Source organism: Tympanuchus pallidicinctus, unplaced genomic scaffold (assembly GCF_026119805.1).
Source record: "Tympanuchus pallidicinctus isolate F22 unplaced genomic scaffold, pur_lepc_1.0 scaffold7, whole genome shotgun sequence".
In the NCBI taxonomy this organism is placed as follows: Eukaryota; Metazoa; Chordata; class Aves; order Galliformes; family Phasianidae; genus Tympanuchus; species Tympanuchus pallidicinctus.
Window position 1 is genome coordinate 8,774,379 of NW_026294791.1, and position 24,773 is coordinate 8,799,151.

Below are 24,773 nucleotides of genomic sequence, written 5' to 3' on the forward strand. Positions count from 1 at the left end.
CATCCCGCCGTGAACCGCTTCCAACCATTCCGCCGGCTGTTTCCCCGACGCCGCCCAGCCGCCATCCAAGCGACGAGCGCTGCCGCTCTGCAGCCGCCGTGCAGCGCGGGGCAGATAAGGCGCGGGGCGGCTATCGGGCGCGGCCGCGTTGTGCCGAGTCATGCTGCCCCAGCGGGCGGCCCGGGAAGGCGGGACGGGAGGAACGGACCGGGAGCGCCGCGCCCGTCTCCTCGCGAGATCGGGGCCGCTATAAAGGGGCGGCGCGGCAGGGGCTGCGGCAGTTGGCGGCTTCCTGCTGGAGCGCGGAGCGCAGCTTGTGCGGTGCGCGGCTCTTTGTGTGAGTGGGGGCGGGGCGCGGGATGGGATCGGATCGTGCGTGCAGCGCGCAGTGCTCGGGGTGGGGGTCGCTTGGGGGTCGGGGTTGCTCGTTGCTTTCGCTTATGGCTTACGTCCCGTCCCCTTTCTCTTTTTCCGTGTCCGCGGAAGGGGTCGAGCGAAGCGCGCTGGGCACGCTGCTCTCTGGGAAGGGTTCTGCTAGAGATGCTGCTTTCTGCAGCCGTTTGGCGTGTATTTTTTTCCCCCCTTTCTTTAAAGGGCTATGGGGCTGAGAGGAGCCGGGCACCGCTCCCTGCGCGCCGCCTCCCGGCCCTCCGCCGGCGCTGCGCGTGGGGGAGCGGCGGGAGCTGCGCGGCGGGGGCAGCTCGGAGCGGGGCCGGACCGGACCGGGCCTCGGGCGGCGCGCGGAGCGGTCCGGCCGTGGAGCGGCCCCGCCGGGAGCTGGATGGCCGTACCGCCCTTCTCCGTCCGCAGTTCGATGCCTTAACCGCGCTGCTGGGGTGGTGAAGGGGAAGGCTGCCGTGTTTTGGAATGGCCTTTCGCGCCCGTTGGAGTATCCTAAAGGCGTGAATTTCCAGTTGGAATGCAGGCCCGCCTTGTTGTAATTGCAGCCTGGCTGTAAGCGAGGCTGTGAGCAGCCGAGGCGCTCTGAGCTGCCTGAGCTGCGCTTCGTTTGCAGCGCCGTGCTTCCAGAATGAAGGGAGCTCGCACGCAGTCTGTGCTCTGTTCCTCTGCGGATTAGGAAACGCTGTGGCTGGAAATCCAAGCAGAACGTATGGCTGCGTGCTGCCCCTACCTGGGAGAGCAGGCGGAGGCAAATCGCATCTGCTTGCTTCAGAGCACAGCTCTTGCAGTAGGATACTGCTACATCTCCTAACCTGATGTTAAAGACTTGCAGGTTATCTAAAAAGGGACAATAATTCCTCTCTCGGAAGTATCAGAGAGCGGTCTGACTGCCTTTATTTGACACTGTATCCCTAGTATTATGCTCCAGAGAAGTGCTGATGGAGCAAATATAGGTCTGGCATAGTGCTGAGCAAAAGGATGACCTTGAGCTTGAGTACAGGGAAATAATGGAATTCCGTGGTAGAACGCAGGGTCGTGTACTCCAGATAAAATAGGTATTGCTTAAAAGACGGAACTTTCTGGTAGAAGGTGTCTCAGAACTGTCGTGCGATGGTATTTTTTAGAATAGTATCTGCATTTATGGCTCCGTGAAGTGATCAGAGGGATTATTAATGTCATCGTGCTAGACTGTTTCAGTACCATCTTATGAATGCTTTGCAGTTCTGGCTACCTTGGTTCATAAGATTTTGTCCTGATTTGCTGCATTTGAAGATGAATCCCTCAGATGAACTGGGAATGTGGAACTTTTTGTATGAGGCAGTTAAACATGCTGAGTCAGGTGGCATTTTGCAAAGCGAAATGAAGGAGGGGGTTATTGTCTGTTTCTCTGCATGTAAGAGGAGCCTTCAGACGTTAAACTCTTTGTAGAAGCTCTAAATTGATCCATTTAAACTTGAATCAAAATTAAATCCTTATGACATCTGAGGTAATTCTCCAGGAGCTGTGGTAAGAAAGAAGGAGCCAAGAAATTAAGTGCATCTGACTCGTTCTGAAATGGACTTTGTGCCATGCAAGCAGGGTTTGTAAAGGTCTTTGAATCTCAGCTTTCTGTAGCAATGTGAGACTCGGTAATACTAACCTTTCAGAAGCCTGTGTCTCCGTGCCAGGTAATTCTTTTACATGTAAAATGACTTCAGTGAGATCACTTGAAGACCGAGCTGAAGGAAGTAGGTTATGAAGTTGTCCGTTTGAAGGATAGTGCTCTGGAAGTAACTGGAATTCTGAAGTGCTGAATTCTGAAATGCTGCATCTGTAGACTGAGCAGAAGTGCTGTGCAGAACGTGTTACAGAGGACCAGACTTAGGGCTGGTGGCCAGAAGTAAAATTCTCTTGGCCTCATGTACACTCCTACTCTTTTTCAATGGACTGAAATGTTCAGGGGAACCAGCCTGGCTTCACTGGTTCAAGACTTTGTGGAACTTAAGTTGTTAATGTAAAATGTGAACCAAAATACATCATGAGTCTTTTGTTTGTAAATAAAACAAGGTTTCTTTGTTTGTGAGGCTGGAGAGTAGTTATGGAGAGCATTGTTCTCCTAGAGATTAATAAAACTCTGCTTGGAGACAAGGTTTGGGGTCTTAATTCCCTTGTGAACTTGAGCAAGAGTCTCCTCATCAGTAGTTTGGAAGAAAGGTTTTCTAATTCATCCACCTATTGGAGCTGGAAGACTTAGTGTGAATACAGCTGAAACTCTACAGGCTGGGAGAGAGTTAACTGTCTGATGAGCTGTTACTGGTCAAAGATAACAATTGTATTGTTAGGGAACTAATGTGCCATAAGGAATCTGCATAGTAGTTCCATCTGGATACCTGACTACCCAGATGATGAGATTAACATGAATTTTACTTTAAGCCTTGCTGCAAGATCAAATGCTGATTAACTACCCCTTGATGCATGAACTGATGTGCTGCACCTGGAAATAAGATACATTCAAACATACAACTATCTAAACTGCTCTGTTAATTCTTTTCTAGATTGAATCAAGATGTCTTCAGGAAAGGCTTTCATTGGAAAACCAGCCCCTGAGTTTACTGCCACAGCTGTAATGCCAGATGGGCAATTCAAAGATATCAAGCTCTCTGACTATAAAGGTAGGCCAATGTGCATCTAATTACACAAATGATATCTCCCCATGTGCAGGAGTTGGGGTGGGGGTGCATCTAATTAAGCCTTGAATTTGGTTTCCAAGTAACAGTGACCACTTGACTGTAAACAATCTACAGTGATTTTGTTCATTGCTGACTGGCGTATGTTTGGGAGGATGTTGACAGCATGGCTGAATGCCCTAATTATGATGATTGTTGGTTATCAGCATAAAATTCCTCTAAAATAGAACACTTAAGTCTTATCCTAGATTCAGTCAGTTTGAGTCTGATACAACATCTTCAAAACATTAGGTGGAGCTACAAAATCTTGTAGGTTTATCTGTTGGTGGAAAGTAGAACTCCCTCTAACTAATGAAGCTTCTTTCTACAGAAATACTAGAAAGCTATTCTCTTCTCACTGTTTGCAAGTTTGGTACTGCTGTAGAACCTAACATAAGAGATTAACTGGTAACATTGCTCTTCTAGGAAAATACGTTGTGTTCTTTTTCTACCCCCTGGACTTCACTTTTGTTTGCCCGACTGAAATTATCGCATACAGTGACAGAGCTGATGAATTCAAGAAAATTAACTGTGAAATAATTGGTGCTTCTGTTGACTCTCACTTCTGTCACCTTGCCTGGTAAGAATTGGCCTTTGAACCTCATACAGTATTGTGCCTGGCCTCAGTTCTTACAGGAACTGGATTCTGAGTATTCAGACTTAATTTACTGGTGTATCAAACAAAGGCATGTAGGAAGTACTGTCATTCCAAGTGCTTCTAAAGAATGGGAATGCTGGTCAGTTCCTTTGTTACCTTGTGGCACCCTTCATGCATCCTGAGTGCAATTAGGGTGAGCCTCTGTACCTTATGAGCTGACCTTCTTGCTTTTAGGATCAACACTCCTAAGAAACAAGGTGGTTTGGGCACTATGAAAATCCCACTGGTCTCTGACACAAAGCGTGTCATTGCCCGAGACTACGGAGTACTTAAAGAGGATGAAGGTATTGCATACAGGTAATGAGCAATAAGGTAAACCTGTTGTTATTGCAACATACAGCTTTAATGCAGAACTTGCATGTACTTGAACACCTGCAGCAAACTGAAGTTCTTAGCTATTCAAGATGTAAGCTGCTGTAAGCTATTGCTTCTACAAGGAGAGACGTTACTTGTTTAGCCTTATGGTTTTGGTAAGCTAGATAAATGTCTGCTGCTTTCCTTTGATAACAGCATTACTTAGAGCGCTACCTATCTGCATGATGCAGGTGAACTTATGCAAATATGGCTAACACAAGGTGTCTACACAGTTATGAAAGTGATTAGAGGTATTTAGTGAGGGATTGAAAGCTACGCCTTATCTTTTAGTCAGCTGAACAGTTGAATTCCTTAAACCAAAATAAACACATTAAAGTAACATTTTTACTTCCATATTTATCTGCTATCTCTCTTAGCTCCTCTTGAATGTGTGTTTATTTATCATGGTGTTGTATTAGCATATAAACAGAGAGCTCTTTTTGAGAAAGGAAGAGGCCAATAATACTGTACCATGCCATCAAGTTTTGTGATGGAATGTTGTTTCTGAAACTCGCTTCAGACAAATCTGTCAGAATCAGTGTTTAACTTCAGGTCTGTCTTTGTAGGGGTCTGTTCATAATCGATGAGAAGGGCATCTTGAGGCAGATCACAATCAATGATCTTCCTGTTGGCCGTTCTGTTGATGAGACCCTCAGGCTTGTGCAGGCCTTCCAGTTTACAGATAAACATGGAGAAGGTAAGGGTTCACTCTGATTCTCTAGAGAACAGTATTAACTAGAATAGGTTTGCTAAAAGATACTAAGTATGTATGTAGAATTGTGCTTCTCGTAATGAAGCTGTTTCTGTGAAGCAGTTTGAAGCACACCTTAATGCCATACAACCTTATTCCAGCTAATAGTCCATCAAGTATTTGCCTGGTGTTGAAATCACTTAAACCAAGCACTGGGCATCTTGGCAAGTACGTAGAAGTGGTCTATGTTCTTCAATTAGACAATGCTCTTTAATACCCTTTTTCAATTAGAAAATACTCAAATGCTGAAGAACATGTCTTATGCTTGCCTCTACAGGCAAAACTAACTTAGACTCAGCTCTCAGGCTTGATAAACTGACGCAATTGACACTGATGATAAGTTTATTAAGCAGTCTGTTGAAGCATTTAAATTTTCTGATTTGTATTTGTGAATACTGAGGCCAGGCAAAGGGGAAAATAGCAAAGGGGAAAATGGCAAAGAGTTCTTGTGCCTGTAGTAGTGGTTCAAAGGTGCTTGAGGCTGGTTGCTTTCCCTAAAGAAGGGGAAAAAAAAAACCACTGCATATGAAAGCTTTGATGTGGTTTATTTAAAGCCAAAATTGACGTATAGGTGTTAATATGTTTAGCTGTCATTAGTTAATTGCAGGTATTGCTATTGGTCATGCTTAACTTGCTTCAGAACTGGTAGATCAGTGTTGCACTTTAATAAAACCAGTTGCTATTGTACTTGTGCCCAACCCCAAGAGCATCAGTGTTTCTTAACTTGGATGCCATGTTCCAGGTTCTTTTTCAACTGAGGAGGTATCCCTGATATATGTTGATGGGGCAGTCACATGTCTTGCAAATGAAGCCTTTTGAGGTTTACTGTGCCCTGGAGTAGTCAAAATCTGGCAGAAGCTCCTCTTACAGAGCTAAGACTGAAGTCTAGGCTAGGATGAGGTATACAGCAGTACTGAGAAGCTGAGAGCTGAAGATGGTGCTGAATTGATTAATGTATGTTCTGTGTGTTGCACAAATCTTAAAAGCTGTGAGTTGTTGCTAGCGTGCTTTGTCTGTATAAAACATTGAGCAGGAGTGGCTAGGAAGGCTCACATGTTCTTATTGTTTCAGTGTGCCCAGCTGGCTGGAAGCCCGGCAGTGATACAATCAAGCCTGATGTTCAGAAAAGCAAAGAGTATTTCTCCAAGCAGAAGTAAACTTTCGTTGAGTGGAAACTAGTATGCCTTACATAAAGAGCAAGTACCAGTTACCGAACTTTGACTAAATAATTGCATTTGAGTCAAGGGATCATGCTATAGGTATAAACAGTAACTTTTTTTTTTTTACTTGAAGGAAAGTTTGTCCTGTTGACAGTAACTTCATAGAAGACCCTAATGATCAATATCTGTACATCAGGGCCTATTGACTTTAGTGACAATGCAGTATATGTGGTTAGCCATGTGTTGCATATAGAACAATGGTATCCTTTTGTAACTATTAAACTTGTGGAAAGAGCACATCGTGTACTGGTCTTATGTAGTCAAGAGCTTGAAGAGTGGCGCAGGCTGTGCTTCTGTTTCACTGACAAGTACTGGCAAAATTAATTCACTAGAAAATACAAAGTTTTGTTTTTTTTTTTTTTTACCCTCTCTAGAGGGAACTATACTCCTTCATAGCATATGGGTTATGATGTGATGCCCTGGTTCAGAAAGACAACTTCTGAATAGCGGTGAAAGATCATGGTCTCGCAGCTCAGTCTCTTGAACTGTCTGTAGACAGTTTGATTCCTGGAGGCCTTCTGCAGCTGCATTGCAATGGAGATACTAACACCTCAGTTCTGTGTTTCTATAGGAAAGTTCTTGGCAGAAGAAAAATCTGGAATGTAGAGCAGCACAGTTTGACCTGGATCTGTCAGGGTTAAGAAATGCCACAGTGCCTGGAGTGTGAAGCCCTGTTGTGGCTGACAGAGGCCAGGCAAGTCTTAATGTGCAGTGTAAACTTATTTCTGCATTTATTTTGGTTAAATTTGATTGCGTAGGCAAAAACTCTGGGAATCTTAATGTCCAGTTTGAAGACAATAGAGGAGTGGAATACTGGGCTTCCTGGAAAACAGATTTCCTTGGATATATGATGTGGCTTCTTTGGATACACAACATGGAGTTGAGAGGACTGAGAACATGCTAGTTGATCATATGACTGCAAGGTGCTGGAGAAGATCAAAAGGGTGATGCTATGAACTTGGATTGGCTCAGCCTCACCTTTAATCTTTGTACCAGAAATGAATTTTATAATGTGCACATAAGGCCATAGTCATATGCCTTGATTAGCTTAAACTTAATTACAGCTGCATTGGCCATGTGGCTTCATGGTTAAAGGTGCCTTGTAATGATGTTCAGATCAGCAGGAGCTATTGCTTTGCAGTGCAAGTGGGTTAGAGCCTTGTGATGTTTATGTACCTGTGAAGATCCAACTCTCAAGTGAAATGATTCTCAGTTGCATCACTTTGCTTAGTGTTTAGAGCCCACATGACTCTTCCCATGGAGACATCAGAGCATCTTAACTAACATCCATAGGTTGTTGAAGTAATGGCTGCAGGGTCTAAGCAAACGCCTGCATTTAAAGCTGTAGTTGTATGGGAGTTGTGTATAGATGCTTGATGAGGTTCAAGGTAAGTGAACAGTACTGAAGCAATACTGAACATGAAGTTCTGCCCTGTTCGTGAAAGGGAAATGGGGGAGGTCAGAGCTGGTCTGGTGTCAAACTTCAGTTGTGTTGTGCTCTGTTTACTTTAAGTAAGTAAAGTAAACTTTAAAGTATGCGGGAATTGGTAACAGCAGTCCTTGGGATGGCTCTTGTGTGCTTCAGGCTATTGGAACGTGTTGTGTTTTTAATTTCTCTGGTATAACTAAAATGACGTCTAGTGCAGCCCACAGGACGCGGGCAGTCCCTGCTCCTGGGCCGCCCTCCTCCCTCAGGCGGCGGAATTGTTCCCGCCCCGCCGGGAGGCGCCGCCCGCCATTTCCCCGCAGTCTGGTCGCTGTGTGGCTGCGGGTGCGGGGCGCCTCGGTGGGCGGGCCGGCCTGGGAAGTCCCGATAAACGCCTGCCGCCTTCGCTCGCCTAACGGCTCCTCTGGCGTGCGGGGCTTCCTTTGAACAGCGCCGTGCGGTGGGCGGGCTGAGGCGCTCCGCAGTGTGTTCACCCAGTGCAGCGAGCTGCGGCCAGTGCAGGAGCTCACAGCCCTGAACACGTGTGGGGCAGGAGCTTGCCTTGTGTTTGTACTGCTGCGTGTCTGTGCCGGATAGCCAGCTAAACGTGGGAGCGAATGCAGTTAAATCCATACAACTGAAGATTCTCTTCATCCCTCGGCCATGTGAGATGCTAGGTTTTCTGCAGGTTACTTCAAATTGGCAATGGAACACTTGGTTTGGTATCACTAAGCGCTTTCCTTACGTAGATGAAAAGGGCCACTTTGACAGAAGGAGTTTCCATCTGTTTTTGAAAAGCACTCCTTTAGAAAATCTTAACAGTCGATTCCTTAACAAGCACTCCAGCCTTTCTGTGGGACCTTTGGATTTTCTTTTATTGGCTTTTATTGGCTTTTCCAACAAATCAATGCAGTTCTAAGAACAAAAGCAGGTGGGTTACATAACACAACTATTGTGAAATGATGCCGTTTGGTTAGAAAAGGATGTGAGCTCTGGCAGTTGTACTCCTTAATATAGACCAGAAGAGCAGTGGGTCTTACTGCATTCATGGTTTGAGAGATGTACTCTATGAAAACTCTCAGTTACTCTGCTGTTCAGCAGTGACAGCCTGTGTAAGTTCTGAAGTATCTTGGACAGATTAAGCTACAGAGGGCTTACAATGGAAACTTTGTGATTCAGCTTTGCAAGGGAACAGTAAGAAGTGCCGAGGGGCTGTGTGAGGCCATAGGTGGGCTGGGCAGGCAGCTCTGCTCCGTGTGTGCTGTGAATGGACAAGCCTGTGCAGCTGGGCGGCTGCAGAGCTGTGGCAGCGCTGCGCTGCTGGCAGTTCCTGCTGAGGTAAGCTCATCCCACCACACCTAGCGATGATGGCTTTGGACTTCAACACGAAACTTGGCTCTTTCAGCTGAAACTTATATCACCGAATGAGTGTACTGTGGTTTATAGTGTTTCTGTAACAGATACTGACTACACATCTACATGAAGTCTTGAAATATCCATACTGACAGAGAAATGTCCTTTGAGAGAAAAGCCTTTTATCTACAACTGAAGTCAGGGAAAGATAAAACTGATCAAAATTCATTTTTTCCACAAATACTGTTTCTAGCTAGGGAAAGAGCCTGCTGAGATGATTGAAGCAGTGGAGGAATTCAGGGAGACTTTTCTGAGTAGTACTAGAAAAAAGGTGACAGCATGAAATGAGAATCTAAAGCAATATAAAAGATTTTTTTTAATGCGTTAATAGAGAAACTAATGATTCTGCGTTAAGATTCTATTCAGATTTTTCAACCTATGTAGCCACGCCTCCTCCTGCTTTAATTGAGCTGCAGGGACTTGCCCACCCCATCCTTTATTTTGCATGGGACAAAAATGGCCTCCAGAAATTTTGTACAAGACATCTGATTCTCAATCAATACCCTGTTATTAAAAATGAAATTGTTTGCTTGCCAAGCTGTGCTTGAATATTAAAATATCAAAATTCTCATGAGAAATGTATTGTGGATATAATTCCCCTTCATTGACATTACATGTATTCTTCATGAAGGTGGAAGGTCGAATACTTACAGATAGAAAGTCACATTTTCAAGGGTTGTGGTGTATATTTTTGGAGAGATTTCAGATGTTCAGATGTATATTTTTCAATCTCCGGCAAAACCTCATTTTTGTTACACTTCCTACATATTTCCCATGACTATGCCAGTCATTGGAGAGAAATTACTACTCCTGTTTTCTCCTTTATAGGGCTGTTCCTCCAAGCATTATCACTGTATACCTGTTCTCAGGTGCAGAAAGAAAGACATTTGTATTCCTTCCCTGAAAACATCAAGGGGAAGTGCTCTGTTTGCATTCTGCAGCAAACATATTGATGATCCATGGTGAGATATGTGGTATGGTGGGAAGCCAAAATATACTTGTCCATTTTGGTAGATGAATGTGATGGTTAAGGTTGAAGAGTTAAAGCTGGCTCTCTGCTGTAATAAATAGCAACACCCACTTCCTCTTCAAGAATGGCTTTAGAACCACTGCACCTGAAAGCAGGCTTCTTAAATGCATGTTTTGCTTGGAACTGAACAGCGTGCTGATGGCCACACTGACTGCTTGCTGCCTATCGTTTAGACAGCAGCATCAGGAAGCAGCTCTGCAACACAGTCCTCAGTGCAGTCTGTAGTCAATCCAGTGTGTTTATTCTTGCACTACTGAGATAAGAGTAATTGGTTTAACTGGGGGAAAAAAAAAAAAAAATAGGCCCTGGAGTGTTTTCTTGTTTCTGAGGAAGAATCACCATGTCTGCTTGTCACCAGATTAGACAGTGCTTTGCATTTAATCAGTATTGTCTGTCACAGATTTAATCTTAAAATCTCACCATTTTTTTCTTCATTTCTGACTTCATTAACCTGTACTGATGGAGCAGGTAAATTATTAATGCTATGCACATGAAGAAATGACAAAATATTTGATTACTTTGAAACATATGGAATATCTTGTGAAATGTGAATTGAAAGTCCGATATCTTCTTACTTTTCTTTACTGCTCAGGTCTTAAATGCTCCCCCTGCTGCTTATAGTGAGAAAGAAAAGAACTTAAATATTTAAAAATGAGAATTTAGTGAAAATTTCACACAGAATTGTAGGGGTTGGAAGGGACCTCCAGAGATGGTGTCCAACCCCCCTTACGTAAAATGCAGTAGCTAAAATCATCTGGCTAAACATTTGCAATGACTTGTTTGACATTTGCAACTCCCTCAGATAAGAATGTCTTTATGCTGCCTCAGGATCCAAAATGATCTGTTCCTCACCAGGTCTGGTCTTGTCAAAGAGGTGAGAAGTCAAACAGGTTCTCAGCTCTGCTTTTACAAGGCACAGCCCAGCAAGGAGAGCAATTGCAGCTGTGGTGCTGAGAGTTGGCTGAAAGGCAGTAGAAGCAAACAGAATTCACTCCAAAACTACTATGGCAGGATTGAATATGGAGTTAAGTATTTGCTCTGTTCTGCCTGACATAACTGTATTGCCTGGAGCATCAAGAACACAGATTTGCCCTTACCTGATACATCACTAATATGTTTTTAAACGAATTCCAGTAATTACAGGTATTGCTTCTTAGTTACTGAGAGGAAAACCCCTCAGCTGAGTTACTGCTGGACACCCTGATCTGATTTTTTGTTACTGTCAGAACACAGGAAGAAAATGGAGGTGCCTTGTCATGTGCTGCTTGTTAAAGCATCTGACTTAAACAGCCCTGTAAAGATCAACGCTTATTAGGCTTCATTCCTGATGCGCTGTGTTTCAGTGTCCCAGGTGAGCTGGCCTTAACAGTTCACAGCATCTTAAGATCTCTCTGTTTTTCTTCTCAGATGCTGACTTTTGAATGTCTGTAGTTCAGTATTATTTGTGTGGTTAAATACACGGCGATCAATTTTTACTTTAACATCCTTAGGGCTCCACAAGTCAATCATTGCATAGCTTAAAAACACTCCATTCTCAGGATTATTGCACCTTTGTACATTTTATTAACCAAAATACCACGTATGGGAAATAAATTACAAAAACTTACAAAGAAATTGCTACAATAATCTCTTTAGTGAGTGAAATAAGACAAAATATTTAATATTTGTAAGAAATCAACCAAAACCATTTTTTTAATCTTAAACCATTATGTAAAACTATAAATCGAGTTCCATTCTCTATATATCCTTCTCAGAGAATCACTGTTTATCCTTCTAGGAACATCACTGTTTGTCCTTCTAAGAGAGTCAATATTTTATGTACATGACTACTATGAACCATCAGCTCAAGTCCCTGTTAAATTCCAGTTGACTTGGGAGCCTCAGGAAGGTTAACCAACATTTCAACCAGAAGTAAATCTGTAACAAGCAGAATTTAAACAATTGAATTTAATTATTTTGTTTAGCTTAAAAACGATTATTGTTGTCAGCTGTGTGCTGAACAAGGCATGAAAGTAAACAGCATGTTTCTGTAACAGCAAACACTGAACAAAGTCAGTGATCACAGGCTTGCTGCTCTGTTTACAGGAATAACAGGCTAGTTATGCTGAGTTTGGATTTTGCTGATTCACTATCAGACTACAAAAAAGTCCACCAAGCGTTGATTTACTGTGAGGGCAGCTTTAGTGCCTGGGTCTCCAAGAGGGAAGGAGAGCCACAAGACAAACGGAAGGGCTCAGTTCTGCATGGCCATGTTGGTACCAAAGGAGGAAAAGTGCTCAGCGCTCTGCAGCACTGCGCTGCAGTAAAGTAACAGAACCTCCATCGTTCAGCATCAACAGCGTCCATTCTTGTAACGTACTGTCACTGTAACGAGGCGTAACTTCTCTAAGGTAAATTAATTCTTCATTCCCCTGCCACTGTGACCTACGAACAAATCTAACACAACAGTAATCTTAAAAACAAAAACAAAACACACAAAAGTTTCTCTGGAAATGTATTAACCAGCAATGTGAGGGGCATTTTGGCTGAATTTTTCCCTGTTTTTTTTTCTCTGCTTGTGTCTAACTGCAACAACACTTCATGTAATGGTTTTTACATGCATGCAACTTCATGATCTCCTTCATCTAGAAATTACACCAGGAAGCTACAGTATTACAGCTGTGGTATTACTGACACGGCACGGGAAAGTACTTTAAATTCTCATCCACCTTTGAAAAAGGTAACAAGAATTGACTTTTTTGTTATTTATCTTAGTGTAAAAGCCAGGCATTATGCAGCATCTTCCCCAAGATTTTAGCAGAAGCTGACCGTGAGTGAATAGGAAATGTATCAGACTTGAGCTGTGACCTTCACTCTGTCCCTTTGCCTTCCACAACTACCCTGAAGAAGGAGGCTGCTGCTGTTTGCTGTCTTTTGCTCGCTCCCATTTCCTGCACAGGACCAGGCAAACTAATGAAACAGTCTCTGGAGAATTTCCTTTTAGGGGTTAAGGAATGGAGATGTTACAAGATTTCTTGTTTAAAATAAGCCAGCTTCATGAGAAGTGAGGGAATGCAGAAAAATGTTCTTCTGAGGACTGAAAACATCCATTCCCTAGAGAGAGCTACAACACAGGGCAATGAAATGCTGGATACGTCTGAAAAGTATCGGCCTTGAGTTCGAACAAAAATTATTTCAGAATGCAATAGCAATAAATAACTTTTTAACTCTTACATAAAACAAAAACACTGGGAGAAGACATTCTTGAGGGAAAAACATAACTTTTGCAAAAAGCAGCACAAGTTTTCCCATTGCCAGGGTGTCTCAACTTTGCCCAGGCAGATAAATGGGTATCTTAATGGGATTCCCAAAGATCAGCATCAGCAAGGGAACTGACTGCTTCCACCTTCCCCCAGACCGTAAGTGCCATGATGCAGTGTTCCTTCTATATCTGACAAGCTGAAGTTTGGATTGAGATGCTGTACACAACGCTTGGATTTTCAGTCCCTATCAGCACATCTTCCTCCTCAGCAGCATGGAAGAGGTGCTGGTGAGTTCCACTTCACCTGTGCCCAGCACCTTCATAGAACCACATTACTCTGTGAAATGTGTCAGCCCCAGCAGCCTGAATCTTTCTGCTGGAGGAGTGGAAAAGTAGGTTTTCTGCTCCTCAGAGTACCTTTCCTTCACTTCAATGATATCCCTGTAGCGACCGTCCTGCCAGTGGAAATTGAACAACTCCAGCAGCTCTGTTCTTTTCTGCTCCGTGCTCACACAGTCAACTGGAGCAGACTGTGCCAGGAATGGTACCTGAACATCTGGGAACAGCAGGAGACCCCGGATAGCAAACCAACCACCATACCTGGGATGGATACATACGCCAAAGATCTTCTGGAAGTGAAAAAAAAAAATCTAGGATGTCTCACTCTGGTAATGGTTAGAGGTCAAGCAATTTCTTACGCTTCTGGCTCCCTGTTGGAAAGTCATTCAGGGAAGAAAACCCTTCCCTGGGCACATGGCACTTGATTTCCATTTTCCTAAGCCCACACACAAACCATACTGTGATGTAGGGAGAGGTCTCTTTGAAAATGTAACAGAGATTGACTAGTGCTATTTTTTGCTATTTACAATGCTACAGTCAGCAGGTCTTTAACACTGAAGTGTATTCTTCTAAGTAGGCTTAAGAAATAAATATTCTTCTCCATTTACGCATCCCTCTAACACACCACAGAGTTTTGGCTGCCTCTGACTCCAGCCTGAAACTGTTCATTTAGCTACACAGCTATGTGGATCTGGACTTTGTATTTTCCTGCAAGAACAACTCATCAGTAAAAATAGTTGTATGATTTGGTGATAGCCGTTTGGTGTCTTCTCATATTGTGTCTTTGCCTCACCTTCTTCCCCCAGGGATCAAACTTCACATCCTTCCTCTGGTAGTAATATGCAGCTCCAGCAACATGAGCAGCTGTTTGTGCCAAGAACTTGGGCCTTCGGCTTGGCAGTATCTCGTAATCAAAAATGACATCCACTTTCTGGTCAGGGAATATCTGGGGAAAAAGAAAAAAACATCAGCACAGACCCGTAGAAAAAGATTTGTCGTTACAGAAGCACTGGATACTAGCAAATCAGGCACAGTGAGAGGCCTGCACATTCCACATCCTGATATTGATTGAGCTCTATCAGCATGGTCACACCTTTGGGTGTTGAACTCTGACCGTAAAGCATCCTGCATAACTACAGGTTGTACTGGCAGAGGCAGAATGTGAATGATGCTTTGCCCTTTTCAAGAGCAAGGGCAGGAAGGGCAGGAAGGCTTTGTTTACTGTTCAAACCAGCTGGTGGTTATGTGCCACAGTATTAAAAGGAGTCAGCTTTTCAGGCTCTTACCTCCTTCACACTTGATAAATGATGAGACACACACTGATCCACAGGGTCTCTGATTATTTTTAACCGTTCTTTATTCACAAAAGGCTTAAGGGCTTTGTTGAACATTGAGGGCGTGCTGAGGACAACAAAGGCCAGCGTGTCATCCGGGTAGGAGAGATGGAAGGCTGGCTGGAGAACTGCATTGTACCATCCAACCTTTAGCAAAGAAAAGCAAATCTCCATTAAAACAAGGACACCGCTCTTTTGCAAGTGGATATGCAAGAATTTTAAAAAAGAAAAAAAAAGCCACTTTAATTTGCAACCCAGATACACAGCCGGCCCTGGGCCGGCCCTTCACACCGAGTGCTTCTGCATACTGGGATTTGGTTTCTGGAAGCTGTACCTTGATGTGAAGCATCTACTGCATCCAGCTCATGACTGCCCTTTCTATCCAGCTCTGCTCAGAAACCATAGGTGGAGCAACTGAGCAACCATTCTCTCCATGGTTAATCAGATGCTTTGGTTTAGATAACTTCTACAGCTGTTTTCTCCCTTACTTGGATCCCGACTTGGACACATTTCCTACTGCTTGTCCAGCTTCTTAGCCTGTCTGTGACCTGAAAGCTCAGCCATCTGTTTGAACAGGACTCACTTTCACAGCACACACGCACTGTGCCAGCAGAAGCAGATTCATCCTGAATTCAAATCCGGCATGCACACGTCCCTGCCTGTAGGAGAAATCTCACAGAACCTCTATCCCACAAAAGCAGTCCTCTCTGAATAGCTGATTTCCAAAAGACCTCAAAGGGCTTTTAACAGCAGGAGACCTCGTAGGAAATAAAGCACAGGGCTACAGTTTATAATCAGCAAAAGAGCTGAAGCTTCCAAAGTCCTTTTCTGCTTAAAGCCAATGAACTGTAGTGAGATGGTATGAGTTGCAATTAGCTGTGTCCACGATAGGAGGGGCACTGCGTATCTCTTCACCGGGAAGCATTTACGTGTGAAAGGAAAGGCAGTGAAGCTCCCAGCAGTGCCAGCATCCCCCAGCACACCAGCTGTGCACACACTGCGACACAGAGCATCTGGAAATTTCTTTGCGGCCTGGATTTAGCGCAGCCCACAACGAGGGGTCAGGCCAGGAGGAGGTGGCAGGAGGGTGTGAGAGGACAGGGCTCAGGGCAGCGGCTGCCTCACAGCACCATCTATTTGTGGGTTACAGTGCCTGCTCCCTTGGGATACCACAAAGACCAGGTCTGACATTCAGTGACGTGGCTGTGGTATGAAGCCTTAAGCTGCAGGACACTGCTCACCTCTGCGTGTCAGTGGTGTGAATTTGAAAGGGACATTAGAGGTGGCGCGAGCAGCCAGTCCTGCACATACATAAACACGAATGCAAACTCAGTTCACTATAAAGATGCATTTTCACATCGGCCTCACTGCTGACTCAGTTCTGTGACTCTTGTTCAAGAAGCTGAATTCAGATGCTAAAGGAATCGCAGAGATGTGAATCCAAGGTTTGCTCATTTCCCAGTTCACACCACTGACTGCACCAGAGCAAAGCGTGTGACAGTTACACCTAGAAAGAGATACAGTGCTGTAAGCCCAGCACGGAGCTCAGCACACGGGCAGTGCAAGAGGCAGACAGCGATACGATGCACACACGGATCTGCACTCACGAACCCACGCAGCAGTCGGCACCTACACAGCGGTACGGTGCTGAACTTAGATTAAATTTTAAACCTGCTCGGAGGACTTTAACCCCGTCGGTTTGGAAGCACTCTCGTGCCCTCCCCCGGCAGCACAGGGCCAGCAGGGAGGCCCCGAGCTGCTCCGCTCCGCGGGGTCACGACACGGTCTCCCATCCCCATCCCCGCACCGTGCCGGTACTGCCGCCTGCTGTCGGCCGGGAGGAGCGCGGCAGCTGCCGGCTGACCTTCACCGGGGGCGGCAGCCCGCAAGTCCCCGCGCCCCGGACTCCCTCCCGACCTCGCCAAGCACCCCGCGCCCCGGGCGGCATCTCTCTGCACGACGCCAGCGAGGGTGACGTCACGGCGACCGCACGCCTGCGTGACGTCAGTACCTTGAAGGCGTGCACCTCAAAGCCGAGCGGGCCCAGCGCGCCGCGAAGCCGCTCCGCCACGCGCTCCTCCATGGCGCGCGGAGCACCGCGGGAAGGGTAGTTCGGCCCGCCAGCAGCGGGAGGGGCGGAGCCGCGTCTCCTAGGAGACGGCCGCCCCGGGGCACCATGGGAGTTGTAGTGCGCTGCCCTTGGGAGCGCCGCCATTTGCAACCCGTGTGCGCTTTATAGTTCGAGCGGGAAGTCTCATTTCGCGTCCAAAAGGTGCGAGTGTCCTTTGTGGAGCTGTAGGCGCTGCCTGAGGTGGGTTCTGCAGCGGCGCAGACTTTCCCTCTTTGCAGCCCTCACCAATGGCTGTTGCTCTTGGTCTCCGGTGCCCCCACCCGTGCTATGAGGGCTGCTCCGCAAGCGATGCCGGCGCGCACCTGGAGGCGGGTGCCGGTGGTACGGCAGCACAGGCTGAACTTCCCGCCCGTGTCCCGTTCCGTGTCGTTGCCGTACAATAGATGGCAGTAGAGGGGCGGTCTGACAGAATGGCGTGGTGCGTCGTTTCTGGTGGAAATGCACAGCTGCTGGTGGAGACTGTGGTGGGAAAAGAGTGTGTTGTAGCTGAGTATTTGCTCTATCAAATAGCATTCTTGTGTTCTTTAGAGCTGTCGTGTTTCCTATGGAAATAAATAGGAGGCATCACTTTCAGAGCAACCTACATATATTGCTCTATATTGTAGTATTTCTCTTTCTCCTTAACAAAGCCCTGCCTGGTCGTGTGGGCAGCTGCTCTGTGTTACGCCTTTTTCTATCTGAATCTATGTATCCTCTGCAGCTGCCCGGCTCTCTACCATCATACCCAGCCTGAGATCTGGGCTTCTTACTGTCATCTCCATAGCAGCTTCCCATAACCTTCATCATTAGTTCTAGTGTAGTCTTTTCCTGCTGTTAGTCCTGAGTTCTGCTTCAGATCTGCCAGATCTCTGGGATGGTCTTCAGATATACAGATGTCCTTCATGGGGCTCCCTTATGCTAGAACTCCAGGAGCTGTTTCTTGTAACCGTGCCCTATGTAGGAGGAGGACTGAAGGGTTACATCTATCTTGTTTAGAATTAATTTTTCTTCTCCATGTTTTCCTGTATTTCCAGCTTTCTGGCTGTGTTCTTTCCTGCACTGATTCTCAAGAAGTCTGCTGTGACTCCACGCTGTGCTCTGGGAGAACTGTGGGAGGACAGCATGCGTGCAGCTTGCCTGCAGGCTCTGCATCCATCCCTCGCCTTTGGGAGAGCTGTGGGTGGATTTTGTTTTGTTAGGTTTTGCCTGGCAGCAGAGATGGAAAATCAGATGCATAGTATAGCTTAGCCAGAGCCTTTTTGGGGGTCTTGGTGAAGAGGGCAGTTAGGTGTTTTCAGCACATGTATCAGTGAGGAATAATGTAAATGTCCTGATATAGCAGCTAAAATGGAGTAGGTGATTTTTTGAGTTGTTGCAGAAAGTGGATGATCTTTGCAAAAGGGAGAATTGGAAAAGATTTGATAGAAGAATAGAGAAAGAAGAAAGCTGAAGGTATGAGGATACAGGCTGAAATGAGAGAAAGGCCAATAAATGGACTGTATCTTTTGCACTGAGCAGCACTGGAAGCCTCCAGCTGCAGCAGGATACTTGCACAGCCACATTGGGCATAGCGGATACATCTCTGGGGATTCCAGGGATTCCCAAGTCTGTGCAGCTCCTGGGCTTCAAGGGGAATATCTGCCTGGGAGCTGCAGGACTGTGCCACAGCTGGCTGCTTGCTGCTCCCAGCTCCGCAGCACAGCCGCTGCCTCAGCCAGCTCTCGTGGGCCCTGCGCTGGCAAGCTCAGAGGTGCTGAGGTCTGGTCTCTCATCTCAGAGCCATTGTTTGCCAGCTTCCCATATGGTGCCCTTTGTACCTGCCTGAGGAGAGTATTTATCCTGTGGGGCACAGGTAATCTCTGTGGCTGGCGTGGTTCTGTTTTTGCTGATGCTGAAGGTTGTAGATTTGTCAGCCTTGTGAGGCGAGGTGTTCTTTTTAAATTCTGAACTGGAAAAGCTCCACGTGGGTACAGCTTGAGTGTGTGTCCTGTCTCGTGCAGGACTCCTGGCTGGGTGCAGGCAAACGTTCAGCCCTGAGACTGGCAGCAAGGAGGTTGAATGGCAGACTAATAGACATACCCTGAGAGTTAGCACCTTCAGCTAATTCTGTGTGGGTGTTGTGAGCACTTGCTGTTCCCTTCCCGGCTGTCCTTAGAGCTGAGCTGACAAAATCTGAGTTGGCTCACTGGTTCCCCTAACCATCTCACTCCTCCCTCACATGCTCTGCTGGTGGGAACTAAACTTGTGTCACTAACTTCTCCTAGTTTGGGCCCTGCTCCCCCAGCCCCTACCCCAGGGCCCTGACTGCTCCCTGGAGATAAGAGCAATGTCTCAGCTTCCTTGTTGAAGATCTTTAGGTCTTTCTGACCCTGTTTAATTGTACCCTTCTCTGCCTGACCCCAGCTGCCCTGGGAGAGCTATCAGCTGTCTGAGTGGTCACAGGTCCAGGAAGAGATTCATGTCATTGCCCCCAGAGTTTGCTTTCTCATGCAGCCTCATGTTATGGTAAAAAAGCATCCAGAGAACAAGCATCAGTACTCAGGGAGGAGGGGAAGCAGTGATGTCATTTGGAGGGATCTATGTCACAGGTGTATATATATACATTTTATTTTTAGTAAAACCACAACACACCCATTCACCTCCCTCAGGCTGGGCTGCCATTGCATGGGCAATAGCGTGACTGGGTGTCGTCATGTAGTGTTCACACAAAAGGAGCTTTTATTCTCTGTATTCTCCAGGACAGTAAATAAATATCACCAAGCCACAACGCTGTATTGCCTGTAGCATAAGGGATTTTCCTTCTGCTTTCCTTCCAAAGCTTCTGAAACCTCTTGCTGACCCAGTGAAGGGGCTGTTGCCCTGCATTAGGTAGGAACACAGGGCACAAATCGTGGCAGTTTGGTGACTGAGATGGAGTTAAAGAGTATCTTACTTCCTTGTTTGCTCTTCTGATCTTTCTTGCTCGTGACCATAAGCGTGTGACTGCCTGTCTTTATTAGTAGAGAAGCATTAGTGCACACTGAGCGTGGAGGTCAGTGCAGCTCTATTATTAGGTTTTCTTCGATAAAGGATATTGGATCAATTTGGTGGGATGTTTAATGCAATAACGGAACTTCACTGCAGTTCTCATGGTTAAATATCTCTTTCCTCTTTCTTTCTAGAGGAGCCTAAGGCCTTCCCATGTTATGTCACACTGTCATGCTGTGATTTCCTGGGATGAATTTTTGCTGTCAATACCAGCATGAAATGTGCCCACCCCTCTGCTGTTTCCTGCCCTGGCCTCATGGCACACTGCCTCAGGAGCTTCTGCCGCTGCCGTTGTTGCGCTGTGAATCTGATCAGAGGGCTGAGCTGCTTCTAACCAATGTATCGTTCTTGGTTTTGCTTTGTTTTGTTGTAATGCGTTTCCCAGGGCTGGCACAACTAAGATAACAGGACTGGTACAATAGAGATAGCGGGGCTAAGCGAGGAGGGAGGTGTTCTGCTGCCAGATGCTTCTTCTGCTGAAAACAGAACATCTGGGATGTGATATTTTAACCTTCTGGTTTAGTGAACTTGTCAGGTGAGGCGTCCTGTTCCTTCCCAACACAGTCTGGCTCCTGCACTGGAAGTGTTTGCCATTGTGACTGTGGCTTGGAGCAGAAATGAGCTGGCCTAGGCTTTGTGTTTTACTCCTGCATGATTTAGTTGGTTGGGGCCACTGGTCAAAGACAGATGAAATCTGGTCCCTGTGCATTTTTCCTGCCAAGGTTTGTGTATCATGGGATTTGCCATCTGCTTTATGCCATTGCTTGTGCTTGTGCAATAAAAAAAAATGCAATTAAATGAGAATGGCAGCAGTTTCTCCATATGATAAGAGCTGTCAGAAAAGGTGGGCAGTGGAGACTTAGGTTCAGCAGCTTAATCTTTGAACTGCTGCTTCCTTTTTTTTTTTTTTTTTTTTTTTTTTTTAGGGAGAAGCAGGAACTTGCTGAGAGGCAAAGTGGTTTTCTCCATCTTTGGGTGGGAATTCTATCTCAGAATTCAAGTTCAAAGACCTCAGCTCCTGTGGGCTTTCCAGCACTGCAGAGAGTGACGTGCTTGAAGGTGAGTGAAGTGCCTGTACTCTCAAGGCTTACAGATGTTTGTCACAATAATGCAAATGGTGGGGTCTACAGAAGCTTTTCATGTCTGCTATTCAGGACATTCCAGAGTTCATACAGATGATTTGACGAAGGCACTTGCTGTGTCCGGTACTACTGCTGGGGGTGAGCATTAGGCACGTAAAGGCATGAAAGCAGCGGGGTTTGGAGTTGCAGACTAGCATTCAGGTCACAGCTAAACCTTTGCTCTGGGCTCTGCCAAGGACGGAGGTAACGTGTGTGCGCCTGTGTCTCCTTTCATCCTCCCCCCATCTAGTGTCAGGGTAATGTAAAGCTGCGTGTGAGGGCCAATTGTGATGCTTATCACTTCCTCCGGCAGCTCCAAGGTACCACTCTTTAATGTGGCTCCATCTTTGTTTTGGTGCTGACATGCAGCCAGTGAGATTAGGAAGGTGGAAATAGCTTGCTTCATAAAGGTTCATCTCTCAGCCTCTTTATCCTTTTGGATTCCTGCCTTGCTTTTAGGATATAAAACCTCCTTGTGTTTTCATTAACGCTCAGCATTAAAGGAAATCGGGAACAAAGGGCTAATGTTCCTTTAAAAGAAAAAATTCATGCCCTACTTTAGTAAGATGCTTAAGATTCTTGTGAATGGAGGCTGTAAGGCATATTAAACTGCCTTGTGTTCTGTTTTCCTGTTTTACTAATCCTGCTGACTCAGACTTCACTAGCAAACCAGCAACAATTAACTGCTTTGTAGCTGCAGTTGTGATCTGACATCTCTAGATGTCAGGTTGTTGTGAGGACAGCACCTAAGGAGCTGCCATGTCATACCAAGGGGTCAGATTTTTTCCTTCTAGCATTTATTCTGAGGCGCGTGCCAGGTATGGACTCCTGTGCAGCTCTTTGCCAATCAGATGCTGAAGCACCATCCTTCCTCTAATAATGCTTCTCTGTCACTGTATCAGTAGAAACCCCGACCAGTATTACAGCAGGAGCACCCTGTAGCTGTGTGGATACATGGACATCTATTTTAGTTTGAACTCACATAGTATTTGGGGATGATATTTGGTATTTCTTTATTTCAGTAGAAGTTGAATGAGGATGTTTTTGTATTAGAATTTGACAGAGGTTGCAATCCACACCGAGTCAGCATTTGTTCTTGGGGCACATGGGGTAAGGAGTCTGAGGAAGGCCCATTCCTTCCTGGTGCTGTAGGCTGTAGAGATATCTCCATACTGCATCTTGAGCTGGAGGAGTGTGTGCAGGAAAAGAGGCCAGAAATACACCGGAGCAAATGATCTCAGCAGTGACCTGCCTTGCCTGAACTACATCTGTGTGGCCTTTCAAATTGATCCGAAAAAGCCTTCTTTAATTTAGAGGATGGAGAGAACTGCTTCTTCAATGGGGAAGGTTGTCTCTGGCACATGGGATAGTGCAGGAGACAGATCTGTGGCGTTCCCTTTGGTGCCAACTTCTCAGTCAGTATGAAAGGCATGGGAATGTGGCACAGATTGAGGAAAGTGAAGTGGGCACAGCAGAGCTTAGTTAAAACTGGTTAGAAAAGCAGAGGTTGGTGCTGCTAATCTGAGAGCAGCAAATAACGGGTTGGAACCAGAGCACAGACAAGCCTGGGTGCAGAGGCAGCAGCTGCTTCTGTGGCCTACATCTCACTCAGTTACACCAACAGTGGCTTTTGCTTTGAAGCTGTCTGAGATCAGTTAGTCTTCTCTCACCAGGGAACAGCTGCTTCCCAGAGTTCAACTCTGCTTCTTACAGTGGACCTGAGTATGTGAGCAGCTGTTAGCAGGTCGTGGTGAGGATATCAAGGGCAGCTTGGGTGGCTGGAATGTCAGGACAGTTCTGTCACTCGCTGTGGGCACCAGGTAGGGCAGCAGGAGAAAGTGAGCCGTTGTGCCAATGCCTCTCAGCCCCTTGTTAAAAAGGAAACAGGTTTCCTTTCTGCTAGCCAGCCACAAACAGCCTTGTGCCCAACCGCCTTCTGCATGAAAGGTTTGAGATCCTTTAAAAAAAAAAAGTGAAAATGATTTTCCATTCCCCAAGGTTATCAATGAGGAAATGGAAGAAGTGAGGCCAGTGGCTTGTTCCCCGTGTCCCCACGTAAGACCAGAAGGCACAGCCAGCATTTGCAGTTGTCCCTGGTAAAACTCTTCGGAGTCAGAATCAAATGAATCCCCAAGCCCAGCTGAAAGGCATGCTCCACAAACCATGAGCCCTGCCTTGTTCCAAGCAGAGCCTAGAATTCTGCAATTCAGACATAGCAGCAGTTGGTAGGAGTATCCCAAAGAGGGCTGTGACTGCTCGTCGTCCTTCCTGCAGCTCCCAGGAAAGACCAATGTAAAGAAAACCTTTCTATGCCTTTCCATGGCAATCTGTGGCAACTGGTGTGTCTAATTTCAGAGCAGAAGTACTTCTGAAGGAGAGAGGATTAAAACAGGGGAGGGGAGAAGTTCCCCTGCGGGAGATTGTCAACAGATGTTCCATTATAGTTCAAAGAGCCTTAGCAAAAGGCTTCTGCTGCAGGGATGTATTAATTCTGGGCAGTTCATCACAGGGAGACCTGTTTTATGGCTGGGAGGATACCTGTGGTAACTTACTGTGCTCTTTCTTTATTTGAACTGTGGGTGGGGGATTGGGCCTACCTGTAAACAGAGAAGGAGCTGAACAGTAGGAACAGAAACACGCTTATTTTCTTGCAGCTGTGACCACCGCTCGTCTGATCAAGATCATGCTGGTTTTGTGGTTCAGGGAGTTATTTGGCTGATGGGTCTTTCAAAAGAAAAATAATTGCAGAGGAACTGAGGCTAACCATTGTTGAACTGCTGGTGCATGAGGAGCAGACCTGGGCTAAGGATGTCTTTCAAGTGTATTTATTAGGCAGGAAGTAGGAATAAGCACGCAGAAGGCTGTGCAGGCTGCCTGCAGATCAGTGCATTGATCACTTTGTCTTCAAAACGCACATATCTGTCAAGTTTGACACCGTCTGGCATCCTATGTTTCCCTTGTGTTAATGATTGCTTACAAAAGCTTATTAATGTTAGATCTGCTGTGGCAGAGGATGTAGTTTGCAAGCTGTGTATCCCCAGCCACAATGGAAATGTCCCATTCTGGCTGCTGCTGCTGCTCTGCATTCTGACATGTCCTCAAGCTGTGCTTTGGGGAAGAGTTGGTTTTCTCAGATCTGTGAGGAAACGGCATTTGTGCATGGAAGTATAACCATTCAAATATGGTTGTATGGGGAAGCTTGAAGGCTTTGATCATCTTACAGAGTTCTGGAGAATTACCAACAAAACAAAAAAAACCCACAGTTTAGGAAGCTTAATATTGACAGGAACTCTCACGTTAGTAGTCATGGTCTTCCAGCTTTGCTTACTGCTTGGTGACACATGAGCAGGACCACATATTTGGCTGTTTCATGATCAGGAACAATATGATTTCTTTTGGCTTTGTGGGGAGTGGAAGGGAGGACTGAAGAGCTCACTCTGCAGCAAAGCAGAGCAGCAGTTGGATGGGAACATCTCCGGCAGGGGTTCAGTAGGCACACTTATTAAAACTCATCTCTCTTCCCCCATGAGAAATCTGCATTTTTACTGAATTTAGTTATGGAAATTGAATATAAATAACATGGAGGCATGCAGCCTCCTGCTTCCTTCCTCAGTATTTGAATTAGGCAGTAGGCATTTTCTG

The 24,773-nt window shown here is 45.9% G+C and overlaps 2 protein-coding genes and 1 long non-coding RNA gene across 4 annotated transcripts; 2 read left to right on the forward strand and 1 right to left on the reverse strand.

The window, feature by feature from the left end:
* Window positions 1-200: 200 nt before the first annotated feature.
* PRDX1 (peroxiredoxin 1) lies at window positions 201-6,327 on the forward strand. The gene is made up of 6 exons (XM_052667001.1): window positions 201-337; window positions 2,937-3,053; window positions 3,534-3,687; window positions 3,940-4,062; window positions 4,686-4,816; window positions 5,942-6,327. The coding sequence occupies exons 2-6, from the start codon at window positions 2,948-2,950 to the stop codon at window positions 6,025-6,027; spliced, it is 600 nt and encodes a 199-aa protein (XP_052522961.1). The 5' UTR covers window positions 201-337; window positions 2,937-2,947; the 3' UTR covers window positions 6,028-6,327.
* A 5,172-nt stretch (window positions 6,328-11,499) lies between these two features.
* Window positions 11,500-16,985, reverse strand: MMACHC (metabolism of cobalamin associated C). Of its 2 annotated transcripts, none has more exons than XM_052666999.1 (4): window positions 16,885-16,985; window positions 14,826-15,020; window positions 14,333-14,485; window positions 11,500-13,826 (listed from the first exon to the last, which is right to left on the reverse strand). In XM_052666999.1, the coding sequence occupies exons 1-4, from the start codon at window positions 16,954-16,956 to the stop codon at window positions 13,533-13,535; spliced, it is 714 nt and encodes a 237-aa protein (XP_052522959.1). In that variant the 5' UTR covers window positions 16,957-16,985; the 3' UTR covers window positions 11,500-13,532. The 2 variants fall into 2 exon arrangements, with proteins under 2 accessions (XP_052522959.1, XP_052522960.1); XM_052667000.1 differs by having other exon boundaries at window positions 11,500-13,829.
* On the forward strand, window positions 16,957-24,704 carry LOC128072817 (uncharacterized). Its single transcript, XR_008202451.1, has 3 exons — window positions 16,957-17,184; window positions 20,937-21,069; window positions 23,786-24,704. It is a non-coding gene; the product is annotated as an uncharacterized LOC128072817 (long non-coding RNA).
* Window positions 24,705-24,773: the final 69 nt, after the last annotated feature.

What these genes read in the sequence shown, in the direction of transcription:
- PRDX1 (XM_052667001.1), top strand. Translation starts at nt 2,948, where the DNA reads ATGTCTTCAGGAAAGGCTTTCATTGGAAAACCAGCCCCTGAGTTTACT. An exon ending in GATGAAGGTATTGCATACAG is followed by an intron (nt 4,063 to 4,685) that starts GTAATGAGCAAT and finishes CTGTCTTTGTAG; the next exon opens with GGGTCTGTTCATAATCGATG. An exon ending in TACAGATAAACATGGAGAAG is followed by an intron (nt 4,817 to 5,941) that starts GTAAGGGTTCAC and finishes TTATTGTTTCAG; the next exon opens with TGTGCCCAGCTGGCTGGAAG.
- MMACHC (XM_052667000.1), bottom strand. Translation starts at nt 16,956, where the DNA reads ATGGAGGAGCGCGTGGCGGAGCGGCTTCGCGGCGCGCTGGGCCCGCTC. An exon ending in TTGAGGTGCACGCCTTCAAG is followed by an intron (nt 15,021 to 16,884) that starts GTACTGACGTCA and finishes TCTTTGCTAAAG; the next exon opens with GTTGGATGGTACAATGCAGT. An exon ending in TTGATCCCTGGGGGAAGAAG is followed by an intron (nt 13,830 to 14,332) that starts GTGAGGCAAAGA and finishes TTTCACTTCCAG; the next exon opens with AAGATCTTTGGCGTATGTAT.